Below are 12,383 nucleotides of genomic sequence, written 5' to 3'. Positions count from 1 at the left end.
GTCTCCCTCACTTGTAATTCAGTCCTTTTGGCCTTCATGTCAGGCAAACTCCCACTTCAGGGCAACCGTACTTGCTGTTCCTGTGGTCTGGAATACGCCTGCTTCATTCCTTCCCTTCTTCCTTCTTATTAGTAAGGCCATCCCTGACTAACCTATTAAAACTGTAGTCACCCCCCGCAATGACGCCACAAATTCTATCCCGCTTTTCTGCTTTTTCTTCTTAGCCCTTACTAACACTCCGCATATATTACTTACATATCTTTTATATATTACTTGTATGTCTTGTGTATCGTCTGTCTGTCCCACTAGAATATAAGCTCTAGTGGGCAGAGATTTTGTGTTTTTTGTTCACTGGTGTTCATCTAGAAAGGTGCCTGACACATAGTTTGTGCTCAATAATTATTTGTTGAATGAATGAACCAAGGCATCAGTTATAGACACACTTCCTTTGCCTATGGAGATTTTGCAACTTTCTAACAAATTCCAAGGACCTTCCACCAAAGGAAATAACTTCAATTCCAACCTTCTGCCATGTGAAGAAGTCATTTTATATAAGCCTGGATCTACGGAAAGCTAGAGGTGACCTGTATTCTTCCTAGAAAGGGGTCTGGTCTATCACTTTGCCAGCCAACCTTCTTGGAAAAAAATCTATGCATTAGAAAGTGCAGCCTTTCACTGAACCAAAACCTTCTAGGTTGTATCCGCCGGCTCACTGCCCCCTCAGGAAATAGATTTCCAGTCTACACAGCTTGTTATGATCCCTCTGACCCTCGTCTTCTGCAACTTAACCCTAGTTTCTCTCTGTGGTATGCTTCTTTGTCTCCTCACCATCCTTGTTGCCCTCCTCCGGACACCGTGCCCCACCTACATGAAGGTCCCCCAAACTGGACATATGACTGCGGGGCTGATTCCCAGAGAGTATAATGGGTTATCACTTTTCTCAGAGGTATGTCACAAAGCCAGCATTTGGTGTGTGCTGACAGCCTCACGGCCTTGTGACATGCTGTGCCTGGGCTGACGAGGGGGTGCGGGGAAGGGGGAGGGGAGGTGCTGGGATGTGTATGCATCTGTGGTTCCAGTACGAGCAGCTGGACAAGGGGAAGTGTCTGATGTGCCAGAGAATGAAAAAGGTTAGGAACACTGTAAGGGACATGGACCTCTAGGGTAACCTGCCTGTGGCCTGGGGTGTGTATGGACAGGTGGTAGCCTGAGTCTTAGAAACTCGCCTACTGGCCTGATGTCCTAAGAAGTTTCCTGATGTCCTGAAGTTTCCTCGGAGGGGTCTTCTGATCATCGCATGTTTCCGTTACTCAACTAGATGGGAGTGTCAGGGTGCAGGGTGTGAATGGGATTTTGGGGTGTGTGTACAGTATTAAAACCTGAAACTCAGTTCTTGAGTGGGTTGCTGAACTCTGTACATCACTTTCCTCATCTGTAAAATAACATCTATTTCATGAGAAGGACTCTTGGGCCTAGGCAGTGAGGTAAGAGTCCTTGTAAAATGTGAAGAGCTATAAAAAAGATAACTTGTTACTATTTAAAAAAATAAAGTGTTAAGGGGTTATTTTTTGGCCCCTGGCCTAGGTGACCCTGCCTCTGCTCCCTGAGAATGGAGGGGACGCACCTGAAAATGGGTATGACATAGTTGTTGGGGAAGATGCCGACCCGCCCAGTGACCAAGGAGACACCCCTGAGCCAGCCATCTGGGTACTTCCCCAGGACCCTGATGCCTTCTCCTTTGTGCAGGTCCAGCTCATCTGGTCCGTGGGCTGAGTAGGAGTGCAGGGCTACAAACCTGGGGAGACAAGGGAATGGGTGAAGAAAGTGAGTGTGCCTAGCAGAGAGCTTGGAACCAGCAAAGGGTAAAGGGAAATGGAACGTCAGGGACCACTGTCCCTATGGTTAGCAATAACAAACTTCTTAAAAATGACACTCCAGTATGGAAGGCAGGTAGCAGTGATGGAGCATGGTGAAACCATGGTGGAGGGGCCCACATCCCTGCCCTTCCTGATTCAGTCTTCCATAGAGTCCCACACAGCTGTGAATCACTAAGCTAGGCCACTGTGGCATTGTGACAATACGGAAATTGTCCTAGGACAGAGACAGGACCAGGGATTGGTGGCAGAGCCTGGTCTCACACAGGAAGTGGTGGCTCTGCCCAGAGTGCTTTTTCATACTGCTCAGAGTATTCCTCAGGAAAATGGTTGTAGCCAGCAAGTGAAGGGAAAGGAGAGGTCAGAACAAGCCTCTCTGATCCACTCCCTCTCCTGAGAGTGGGGACATGTTTGAGCCCCAGGAATGGCCCAAGGAGCTAGCTTAATGTAGGCAAGGAAGTAGACCCTGAGAATTGGGGGAAGGAACAGATTTTAGTTTGTGAGCACATAGTAGAATCTTGGCTTCATGGAAGGATAGAAGAGAATGGACTTGTAATATCACAAAATGTCCTTGGGTTTGAGCAGTGACTTTCTACTCTGTAGTCCACACAGGATCAGGCAGATTAAATAACATCCAGATGTAAGTTAAGGGGTGAAGACACTAGCAAGGCTGTGAAACTAAGAAAATCTGCCTGACTAAAAGCATTAAAAAGAACCCATGATGGCTTGCCAGATTCAGGTGACTAGTGTACGGCTTCAGGCTGGACATCAAGAAGTCCTTCCAGACTCCAAGGACCATGAGACACTGGAAGGTTTTATCAAAGGGGCTGGGGGTACGTCCTCATCCACCAGGTTTTCCTCCTCTAAAATGCCGTATTTATTTTCTGCTAATGCTGTATTTATTTTCTGCTGGTCCTAAAGCAACATATTTTTGTGACCCATCATTTTGAATCTATATAGTAAGTCAGTAGAAACTGCAATATCCAACCTCCCAACAATGTTCTGGTGTATAATCTTCCAGTCTCTTTCAATTCTTGGAAAATAATGAGCTAGGAGGATGTGGTTTGCCAATTTATGGGGTTTTATTAAGCATGATTTCCTTTAAAAGATGTAAGGGAAGGGGAGCTATTGTCTCTCTAGATGGAATGGTTTGGGAGTGGTAATGCTTGACGGCAGAGGGATGGCAAAGACGGCCACTCTGGCCAGGACCTAGAGATGGAGGGCTGAGCTTGTTACTCACATGTTGGCGGAGAGGTGTTGCTGGGATCCAGGAAGACTGACGATGGCTGTGGAATGTCCTGGGGAGGCGGGTACAGGGTGGTAAGTGCTGACCTACACAGAAAAGACAGCCAAGCAGAACCAGTGAATGCCACAAGCCAGGCCCACAGCAAAGCTGCTGCAGAAAGGCCTGATGCAGCTGAAAACCAAGAGCCATGCCCAGTGCCACCCATCATGCATCTTCTCTGTGGTTTGTGGCTGTGGGCAGAGTAGGGTGGAGATAGACTGGTTTATGGCCTGCTGGGGTGGCATGCCAGGGCTGCATTCCCAAAGACTGCTCAGATATCGGCAGAAGATGAAGACTCATGCAATTTCCAGTTGACAGGGCACTGCCAGGCTCCTTGATTTTCCCTCCAGTCTCTCCCCACCTCCTCCCAGTACACTTAGCCCTCCTATGGAAACCTACTCTCAGAAAATGATATGATGGCTACTAATGAGAACTTAACACTGGCCAGGCACTTTTAAGTGCTTTGCAAGTATCATCTAATTTAATCTTTACTAAAGGTACTATTATCTTCTCTAATTTTGAATGAGAAACTGAGGGAAAGATCACCCAATTAGTAAGAAATCAAGTTTTAAACTCAGGTAGTCTAGGTCCTGAGCCCATACTCCTATTAGTGCTCATATTAATACACACAGAGACATACCAGTTAGCCAGTGATTTGAATAGGTGAATCTGAATAGTGTTCACTTTGCCAGGATGAAAGAGGGAGTAACAGTGCTAGACACACCTGGAAACTACTCTCCTGGCACCCTGCCTGTGTTACACATGACCTTGCTTCTTTCCTTCTTGCCACCTCTCATAGATGTGACTGCCCCTGCGGTTAGACTATAATTTGCATGAGGGCAGGGACTATCCCTTGTTCATTGTTATCTTTTCTATGCACTCAATATGTACTTGTAGCTTAAAGAACAAATAAATGAAAAGGTCTTCCTACCCAGTAGACCCAAGGACTGACGTAATCTCAACCATCTCCATGTCTTCCAGAGTAAATACATCACCATGAGTGATAATAACTATATGTGTGTGCCTTTTTAGGGCTGTACTTTTGTGGGTACAACTCTTGTTTGTATATGTGTATTTGGGCAAGTGGGGATGCATTATTGAGTGCATGTGTCTCTTGTTCTGTGTGTATGTTTATTTACAACTCATGACAATTATATGCACATGTGCGACACTATGGTCTATTGTGTATTTGGTTATGTTCACACATGTGAGTCTCTGGATTGATATGCACGTATATATACTGTGTGTGATGGTCTGTATAAGGGCCTGTGATTGGAAATGTCTATGCGGGATTCTATGTGTATATATGTGAACTCTAGAGGTGTGTGCCAGTATACATGACTTGGTAGTTTTGTGTGTGTTCTTTGTTGATGATTGTCTAAGTATATGTGTGCTGTGTATTTATGTTTGTCAGTTTTAGGATAGGATTAGAAAACCATTCCAGTCAGATAATAACAAGGGTTGAGGAGAATGTAGAGAGACTCAAACTCTCATACAGTTGCTGGTGGGTAGGAATGTAATATGGTGGAGCTCCTTTGGACAATAGTCTGATGGTTCCTCAAATGATTAAACAGAATTAGCAGTAGACCCAGTAAGTCCACTCCTAGTACATACCCAAGAGACAATGTAAACATGTGTCTACATAAATACTTATACATGAAGCATTACTCATAATAGCCAAAAGGTGGAAATAACCCCAATGTCCATTGACTGATGAATGGATAAATAAGATGTGGTGTATCTGTACAATGGAATATTATTCAGCCATAAAAGGAATGAAGTATTGATACAGGTTATAACATGGATAAATCTTGAAAAAATTATGCTAAGTGAAAGAAGCCAGATACAAAAGACCATATTATATAATTCCACTTATGTAAAATGTCCAGAATAGACAAATCCGTAGAGATAGAAAGTAGATTAGAGGTTGCAAATGAGAAGGGTTATGGGAGTGGCAATTAAAGTACAGGGTTTCTTGTGGAGGAGAAGAAACATTGTAAAGTTGTGGTAATGGTTGCACATATCCATGAATATATTTAAAAACCCCACTAAATTGTACATTTTAAAATGGATGAATTGTATGGCAGGTGAAGTATATCTCAATAAGCTCTTAAAAAAATTCCATAGTCACCCATCTGGTGCTCTCTAATGCTGCATAAAATAATCTGAGCTTTGCAATCAAATACTGTCACACCAGTTTCTCTTAAACAGAGAAGAAAAGTTGCCAGCTTTCGGCTAGGCTGCTCCTTCCCTGTGACTGGGCAAGATAAATCCCTGCTGGGCTTGGGAGATGTGCCAAGGGAGAGTCTTGTTATGTGAACAATTAATCTTATGTGCATGGAGACGATTGGACCACTGATTAATCAGGATGCATTTCACTTAATACCCATGACTTTCCAGTGTTATGTTTGAGTAAAAAGCCCTTCTAACTGTAAACACTATTAATCATTAAGGGAGAGGGAAGATGCCAGAATGCAAAGCCATCCCTCCATGGCACTAGGCTATGTCTTTTTATTGCTCTGGGTCTTCACCTGGAGAGGGGGGTCCTTCCCCCTACTTGGAACACTGAACCTCACCAGGACTAAAACTAGTGGGCTTGTGATGGAGTGCTTTCTGTTATGGAAAGGGAAATGAGGCTTGATTCTCAGGTTGTGAGGTTTCCTGGCAGAGAAGGAGAATATGTGTGGACAAGGAGGGAAGAGGCAAAGGAGGAGGGAAAGAAGGGGAGATAGTGGACAACTCTGGGGGCAGAAGTGTGTGTTTCAGAAACTGGGACAAGGACACAGTGAGAGAAAGAAAGAGAGCTAGGGGATAGAGGAAAGAAGGAAGAAGAAAAGACAGATGAAAAAATGTCCGAAAAAGTCTTATAAACCTTATAGAAGATGGCAAACAACCCAATTAAAAATACCACAAAAGAAGATGTATTAAGTGGCCAAGAAGCATGTGAAATGATGCTCAACATCAGCAATTATCAGGAAAATGTGAGGTAAAACTACCATGAAATACCACTATATACCTACGAGGATGGGTAGAATTAAAAAGACTGACCATACCAAGTGTTGGTGAGAATGTGGAGTAACTCTCTTATATACTGCTGGTGGAATGTAAAATGATGCCACTATGTTGGAAAACAAGTTGGCCATGTTTTATGAAGTTAAATATACACTTACTACACTACTCAGCAATCCTACTCACAAGTAGTTATCAAAGTAAAATGAAAACATATGCCCATACAAGGACTCGTATATGAATGTTCTAAGTGGCTTTATTCATTTTAGCCCCAAATTCAAAACAACCCAAATGCCACAAACTGTGGTATAACCACAAGGGAATCTCCCTGTCAATACAGGCAATGGCATGGATAAATCTTAATCTCATCCTAAGTAAAAGAAGCAGGACACACAAGACTACGTATTCTGTGATGCCATTTACATGTCATGCTAAAAAATGCCCAAAGTACCAACAGCCAGGGGTGAAGGGAGAGGACTGACTGATTGTAAAGGGGCACAAGAACATTTTCTAGGGTGATGGAACTGTTCTGTAACTTGACTCTGGTAGTCAATCACATGCCTTTATACTTTTGCCAAAAGTCATTGAACTGTATCCTTAAAATGGATGGACTTTATTTTATGTGACTTATAGTTAAGTAAAGCTGATAAAAAATATGAGTATATTATCTAGTTGGCAGGAAAATCCAAGTGAACTGAGCTCTGGGGTTGGTCAGAGGAGGGTATAGGGATGGTTTTGCTTATTGACGGGCAGCTAGCTAGTGACTCTCATAGCAGAGGGCCACCTGGGTAGGAGAGAAATCAAGAATGGAAATCTATGGATCACACCCAATCTCAATAAATAAGGCCAACAAAACTGAGTGAATGAATGAATGAATGAATGAAGAGATAGGAAAAGAGAACAAGATAGACAAAGGTAGAGAAGAGAAAAAGTGGCAGGGAAGGAGGACAGACAGAACAAGACAGAAATGAAGGCCCCACCCAGTAACTGGGGACAACCAGGAGATGGCCAACTTCTAAGGAGACAAGTGTGTTCCTGTCACCAGACTGAGTGAATGGGTCTCTGGCAGGTGGTTCCCTGGGGTCAGCTGTGACCTCAGGTCCCTATGCCACAGGGACCTGAGGCCGGATGCGAGGTGTTCCAGCAAATGGTGCTTCCTGGTATAGCATCTGGGGGCTTGAGTGGGGATGGACGGAGGGAATGTATTTGAGGGTAGGGGTGGATATTTCTGTGATAATCTAAAAACATTTTTTTTCCTCTTTATTGAAGGAAATGACTCATTTAAAGGAAGCCTTTATCAGTAGCAGAAGAATATACCACTGCATGGCTTCTGGGCGTTTTTGGGTCTGGAAGTGTTAACGAGGGAGGAAACAGGCATGTAGTCTGGCATGAGGTCCTTCCCCAGCAGCCACACATGGTATGCAGAATGAAGCTCCATCTCAGGAGTCTGGAGGGGAGGTTTAGGTTAGTATTCAGGCAATGTGGGTTTAGCATTTGCCAGGGTTTGTGATTTGGGCAAGTGATCAATTCTGTAGGTCCTCTATGTCCTCACCTGTAAAATGAGGGCAACGATAGTTCTCTCAGAGTTGTTATGAGGATTAACTAGAGTAATCCATGCAAATTATTGAGCACATTGTAAAAGCTCAATAAGTACTACTTATTTAGATCTAGAACGAGATTAGCTGCTGCACAAGGTAGAGAAGGGGTGGGTGGAGCATCTACCTCCTTTTATGCAATAGCCTGCAAGGTTTGAACTGAAAGCAGGACCTAAGAATGTTGTGGGGGATGGGAAGAAGCAACCCCATCTTTCTGGAGGATAATGTTCCCCAACTCTCCAAAATGTAAGTTTGTTGTCCCCCTCAACCCATACTGTGGCACTCAGCTATTTCCTCCAGGGCTCATGCCTTTTGGCAACTTAGTGGGCATGAGGAGTGTGAACTCCTCGGGAGCCCCTGGTGCTTCTGCATCTTGGTATTCCCAGGAGCTAACAAGGGCCTCGAACCTACAGTGTTCACTCAGGTTTAGGAGAAGAGCTGCATTTTAGAGACAGAAAAATAGGTATTGTATGATAGTGCTCACCATTATCGATAATCTGGAGTCGACTATCAAACTTTATAAAGTTAAAAGCTCATTCCCCTGTAAAGATTAAGAGTCTTTTAGTCTGATTAAGAGTCAGCGATTGCAATGCGTGGACCTTGTTTGGTCCTAGCACTGGGGTTAACATAGTGAACAAGGCAGTTAAATCCATAATTCTATGAGCATGAGGGGTTCTGGGGTGGAGGTGCTCTGGGTGCCGCCAGGGGAGGCTTGCCTTGAGCTTCGAGAGGTATCTCACTCTCACACCCTATAATTTCAGTGCTAACTTCTATACCATCCTCATGGTCATTCTTCCCGATTTTACCAATGAGGAAACTGAGATAAAAAGTTTACATGATTTTGTGGAGGTGGCTGGCAAATGGTGGTCAGGTGGCCACTGGAAGCAAGAACCCTATATTCAGAGCCCTTTCTGTAGGACACCAAGGTTAACATTTTTTAAAAGATTTATTTATTTGAGAGAGAGAAAGTGCATAGATGAGCAAGAGAGGGAGAGGATCTCAAGCAAACTCTGCAGTGAGCATGGAGCCCAACACAGGGCTCGATCTAACAACCCTGAGATCATGACCTGAGCTGAAATGAAGAGTTGGATGCTTAACAAACTGCACCACCCAGGTGCCCCAACAGTTACCATTTCCATATTTCAATATGTCTAAAGGGGTCCTATATATGAGGCAGGTTGGTGCATCCTAGAAAAAAATCATCCTTCCAAATTCAGCATTCTGTTTTTATGCTCATGGATATATTATACTCACGATGACTACCATCCTGTCCAGCGCCCTGTGTAATGTGGAATAGATCCGAAGGCTGGAAGAATACTGTTATTTTTTATTTTTGTTCCTTATCTGGCAGAAGCAAGGTCTCAACAGTCAGGGCTCTTTCTGCCACACTGTTCTCCGTCCTTCCCATCTCAGTCTATGTCAGAGCCAGCTCAGCCTGATGAGCAAGGAGAGGCCACCCAGTGCTGTTTATTTGCCCCGTGAGTAAAAACACTGAGAAAGAGAACTCATTTATGAGTTGGCAGCAGGTCCCTTTAGGTCTATCTCAAAAAAAAAAAAAAAAAAATCTTCTCAAGTACCCAGATAGGTCAGCAAAGTATCTGTAAAGACTACTGAGTTTATGTCTCCTAGGTAGTCATCAAAGCTTTGAATATTCCCTGTGATCTGCCTCCTGCTTCACCTTCTTATATTCCCTCTCACTTCTTCACCTCCATCAGCCTTGGGTCTATTTTCCCAGATCCCTGAGCAGGTCACACTCACTTTCTGTCTCCCCTCATCTTTGCAGAACCCCAATCCCCATTTCTGCTCTGCTATTTTCCTTTGTTATGGAAATTTTAAATGATAAATATATAACACATACAAATAGGTGTATATAATTTTATGTATCACCAAAAGAAGAATAATAAAACTAACACCTGTATACATACCACCCAACGTAAAAAAAACAATAAAAATAGAAATTGAATACTGTACTGAGAGGCCTCCTGCATATTCCTCCATAATCAGGTCTCTGCCCCTCTCCTTGTAACTACAGTGCTGAAACGGATGTTCATCATTCTCGTGCTTCTCTATGTAGTTTTACCATCATGGCATACATCCCTAAACAACATGTTGTTTAAATTTTCTGTTTTTGAATACGGTGTGAATGGGATTTGTGTTGAGCATATTCTTCTGTGAGCTGCATCTTTGGCTCAATAATAAGTTTTTGTGGTGGATTTTCACTGCCGGTGTGTATTTCACTGCATGCATATACCACCATTTAACCATTCTATCATTTATGTGTCATCTGGGCGATGTTCAGTTTGAGGCTGTTATGAACGATGTTGCTATGAGCATTCTTGTATATGTCCCTTGTGCTCCCCCGCCCCGAGCAAGAGCTTCTCCATGATACATATCGACAAGTAGTATTGATGGGCCATAGGGTATGAGCCTGCTCAGTTTTATTAGGTAATAACAAATTGTTTCCCAGTGTGGCTGTAACAATTTACACTTGTAAATTTACACTTCCACCAGTAGCAAAAGGCAATTCCTGTTACCTCATAATCTTGCCAGCATGTGGTAATGCCTAGCTTTTTAATACCTGTCTATGGTGGGTGTGAAATGATAGCTCATTGTGGTTTCAAATTAATTTCTCTGAGTACTAATGGGCTTGAGTTTCTTTTCAAATGTGTATGGGCCATTCTTACGCCTTGTATGAAATGCCTGTTCATGTCCTTTGTCTATTTTCTCTCCTCTGTTGGGTTATTTATTATTTTCTTAAGTTATGGAATTCTAATATTTTGGATATGAATTCTTTGTAGCTTCTATTTTTACTCTGTAGTGTTTTCTGATAAAGTTCTGATTTTTAATATAGTCAAATTTATTTATTTTTTTAAAGATTTATTTTTATTTATTTATGATAGACACATACACAGAGAGAGAGGCAGAGACACAGGCAGAGGGAGAAGCAGGCTCCATGCTGGGAGCCCGTCGCGGGACTCCAGGATTGCACCCTGGGCCAAAGGCAGGTGTGAAACCGCTGAGCCACCCAGGGATCCCCTATAGTCAAATTTACAATATATTTTCTTGTGGTTTATACTTTAAAAAATCTTGAATATGATTTTTTTATCCCAAGGTCATAAAGATGTATTTCTTTATAGTCTTCTAAAAGTTTTATAGTTTTGCCTTTCATATTTAAGTCTTTAATCCACCTGGAATTGATTTTTGACAAGGGAGGAATCCAATTTCATATTTTTCCACATGGATACCCAATTAGCCCAATGCCATAGTTCATTCTTCCCTTCTGATCTGCAAAGCCTGCTCTCCCATAAATCAAGTCTCCATGCTATGTCTATTTCTGGGCTCTCCAGTATGTTCCATTGGTTTAATAGAATACCTATGCTAAAGCCGTGCCATTTTAATTACTACAGCTTTGAACTAAAATTTGGTATCTGATAGGGTAGGTCCTCACCCCAACCAAATTTCATCTTCTTCTTTTTTTTTTTTTTTTAAATTCCATCTTCTTTAGAAATACCTTGGCTATTATCTTGCCTTCCATTAGAATTTTAGAATCACCTTTTGAGTTCCAAACAACCTACTGGGATTTGAATTTATAGATAAATTTGAGGTAAATCATCTTTAAGATTATGGAGTCTTCCTATTCAAGACCATGGCAAAATTCTTCATTTATTTTAGGTCTAATGTCTTTCAATGGAGTATTATAAATTGTTTCCAAAAACGGCTTGCATGTCTTTTGTTGGATTTATTCCTAGAGATTTGAAAAATGTAGTTGCTTTGTAAATGGTATCCTTTTAAGAAAATATTTTCTATTTTTTTTAAGAGTACAGAAATGTAATGAACTTTCTTGTATTGATCTTTAACCAGAACCCTTGCTAAAGTCATATTGATTCTTAATACATTTTTTTTCTCCGATTTTTCTGAGTTCTCTATATGGACAACAATATCGTCCACAAATAATGAATGATAGCTATGTTTCTTCTTTTCAAATACTTAACCTTTTACTTCTTTTTCTTGCCTTACTATACTGGCCAGGTACTCTGGGAGGGACAGTGTTGAGGAGGAGCATACTAGGCATTCATTCTGTTCTTTTTCATATGCTAAAGAGGAATGCCTTTAAGACTGAACCATTAGGTAGGATGTTTGCTGTAGATTTTTATAAATTCCATTTATCATGTTAGGGAAGTTCCCTTTTATTCCTAGTTTGCTGAGATTTTAAAAATATATGTATAATGAATGGACGTAGAATTTCTTCAAACATTTTTTTCTATAGCTATAGAAAAGGTCACATGATTTTCCCCCTTTAATCTGTTAATGTGATAAATTACATCAATTAATTTTTGAAGGTTAAACCAACCTTTCAATCTTGGGAAAAACCTACTTTAATCATGATGTATTCCATTTTCATAAATTCCTGGGTTTGGTTTGCTAATATATGCTTGAAGGTTTTGCATCTATGTTTAAGAGCAAAGTAGAGTTTAAATTTTCCTTTCTCATATTGTGGTTTTCTGGTTTTGATATTAAGGATATCTTAGCCTCATGAAATAAGTTGAGGGATGTCTTCTCTTCTTCTTTTCTTTGGAAAAGTTTATAAAGACTGAAAGGATTCATCTGTCAACCTGTTGG

General features: G+C 41.8%; 1 protein-coding gene and 1 long non-coding RNA gene across 18 annotated transcripts in view; one reads left to right on the top strand and one right to left on the bottom strand.

Moving 5' to 3' along the window:
* Positions 1-12,383, bottom strand: part of SH3RF2 (SH3 domain containing ring finger 2) — a 132,318-nt gene that overhangs the window by 27,013 nt on the left and 92,922 nt on the right. For 15 of the 16 annotated variants that reach the window (XR_007406334.1, XR_007406336.1, XR_007406337.1 and 12 more), the window contains 2 exons: positions 3,115-3,206; positions 1,625-1,795 (listed from right to left, as the gene is read on the bottom strand). Coding sequence is in view for 6 of the 16 variants with exons in the window: in XM_025448147.3 (XP_025303932.1) it covers positions 1,625-1,795; positions 3,115-3,206 (263 nt within the window). In the remaining 10 variants the exon portion in view is untranslated. The remainder of the gene's footprint in view (positions 1-1,624; positions 1,796-3,114; positions 3,207-12,383) is intronic. The other variant, XM_035713803.2, reaches the window with a different exon arrangement.
* Positions 1,014-12,383, top strand: part of LOC112660574 (uncharacterized) — a 51,108-nt gene continuing 39,738 nt past the window's right edge. For both annotated transcript variants that reach the window (XR_007406363.1, XR_003137082.3), the window contains exons 1-2: positions 1,014-1,130; positions 1,747-1,824. This is a non-coding gene — a long non-coding RNA (uncharacterized LOC112660574). The remainder of the gene's footprint in view (positions 1,131-1,746; positions 1,825-12,383) is intronic.

The sequence above is a fragment of the Canis lupus genome, chromosome 2 (genome assembly GCF_003254725.2).
Source record: "Canis lupus dingo isolate Sandy chromosome 2, ASM325472v2, whole genome shotgun sequence".
NCBI classification, from domain to species: Eukaryota; Metazoa; Chordata; class Mammalia; order Carnivora; family Canidae; genus Canis; species Canis lupus.
Note: the sequence above shows the minus strand (reverse complement) of the source record. Positions and strands in the feature narration are given on the sequence as shown.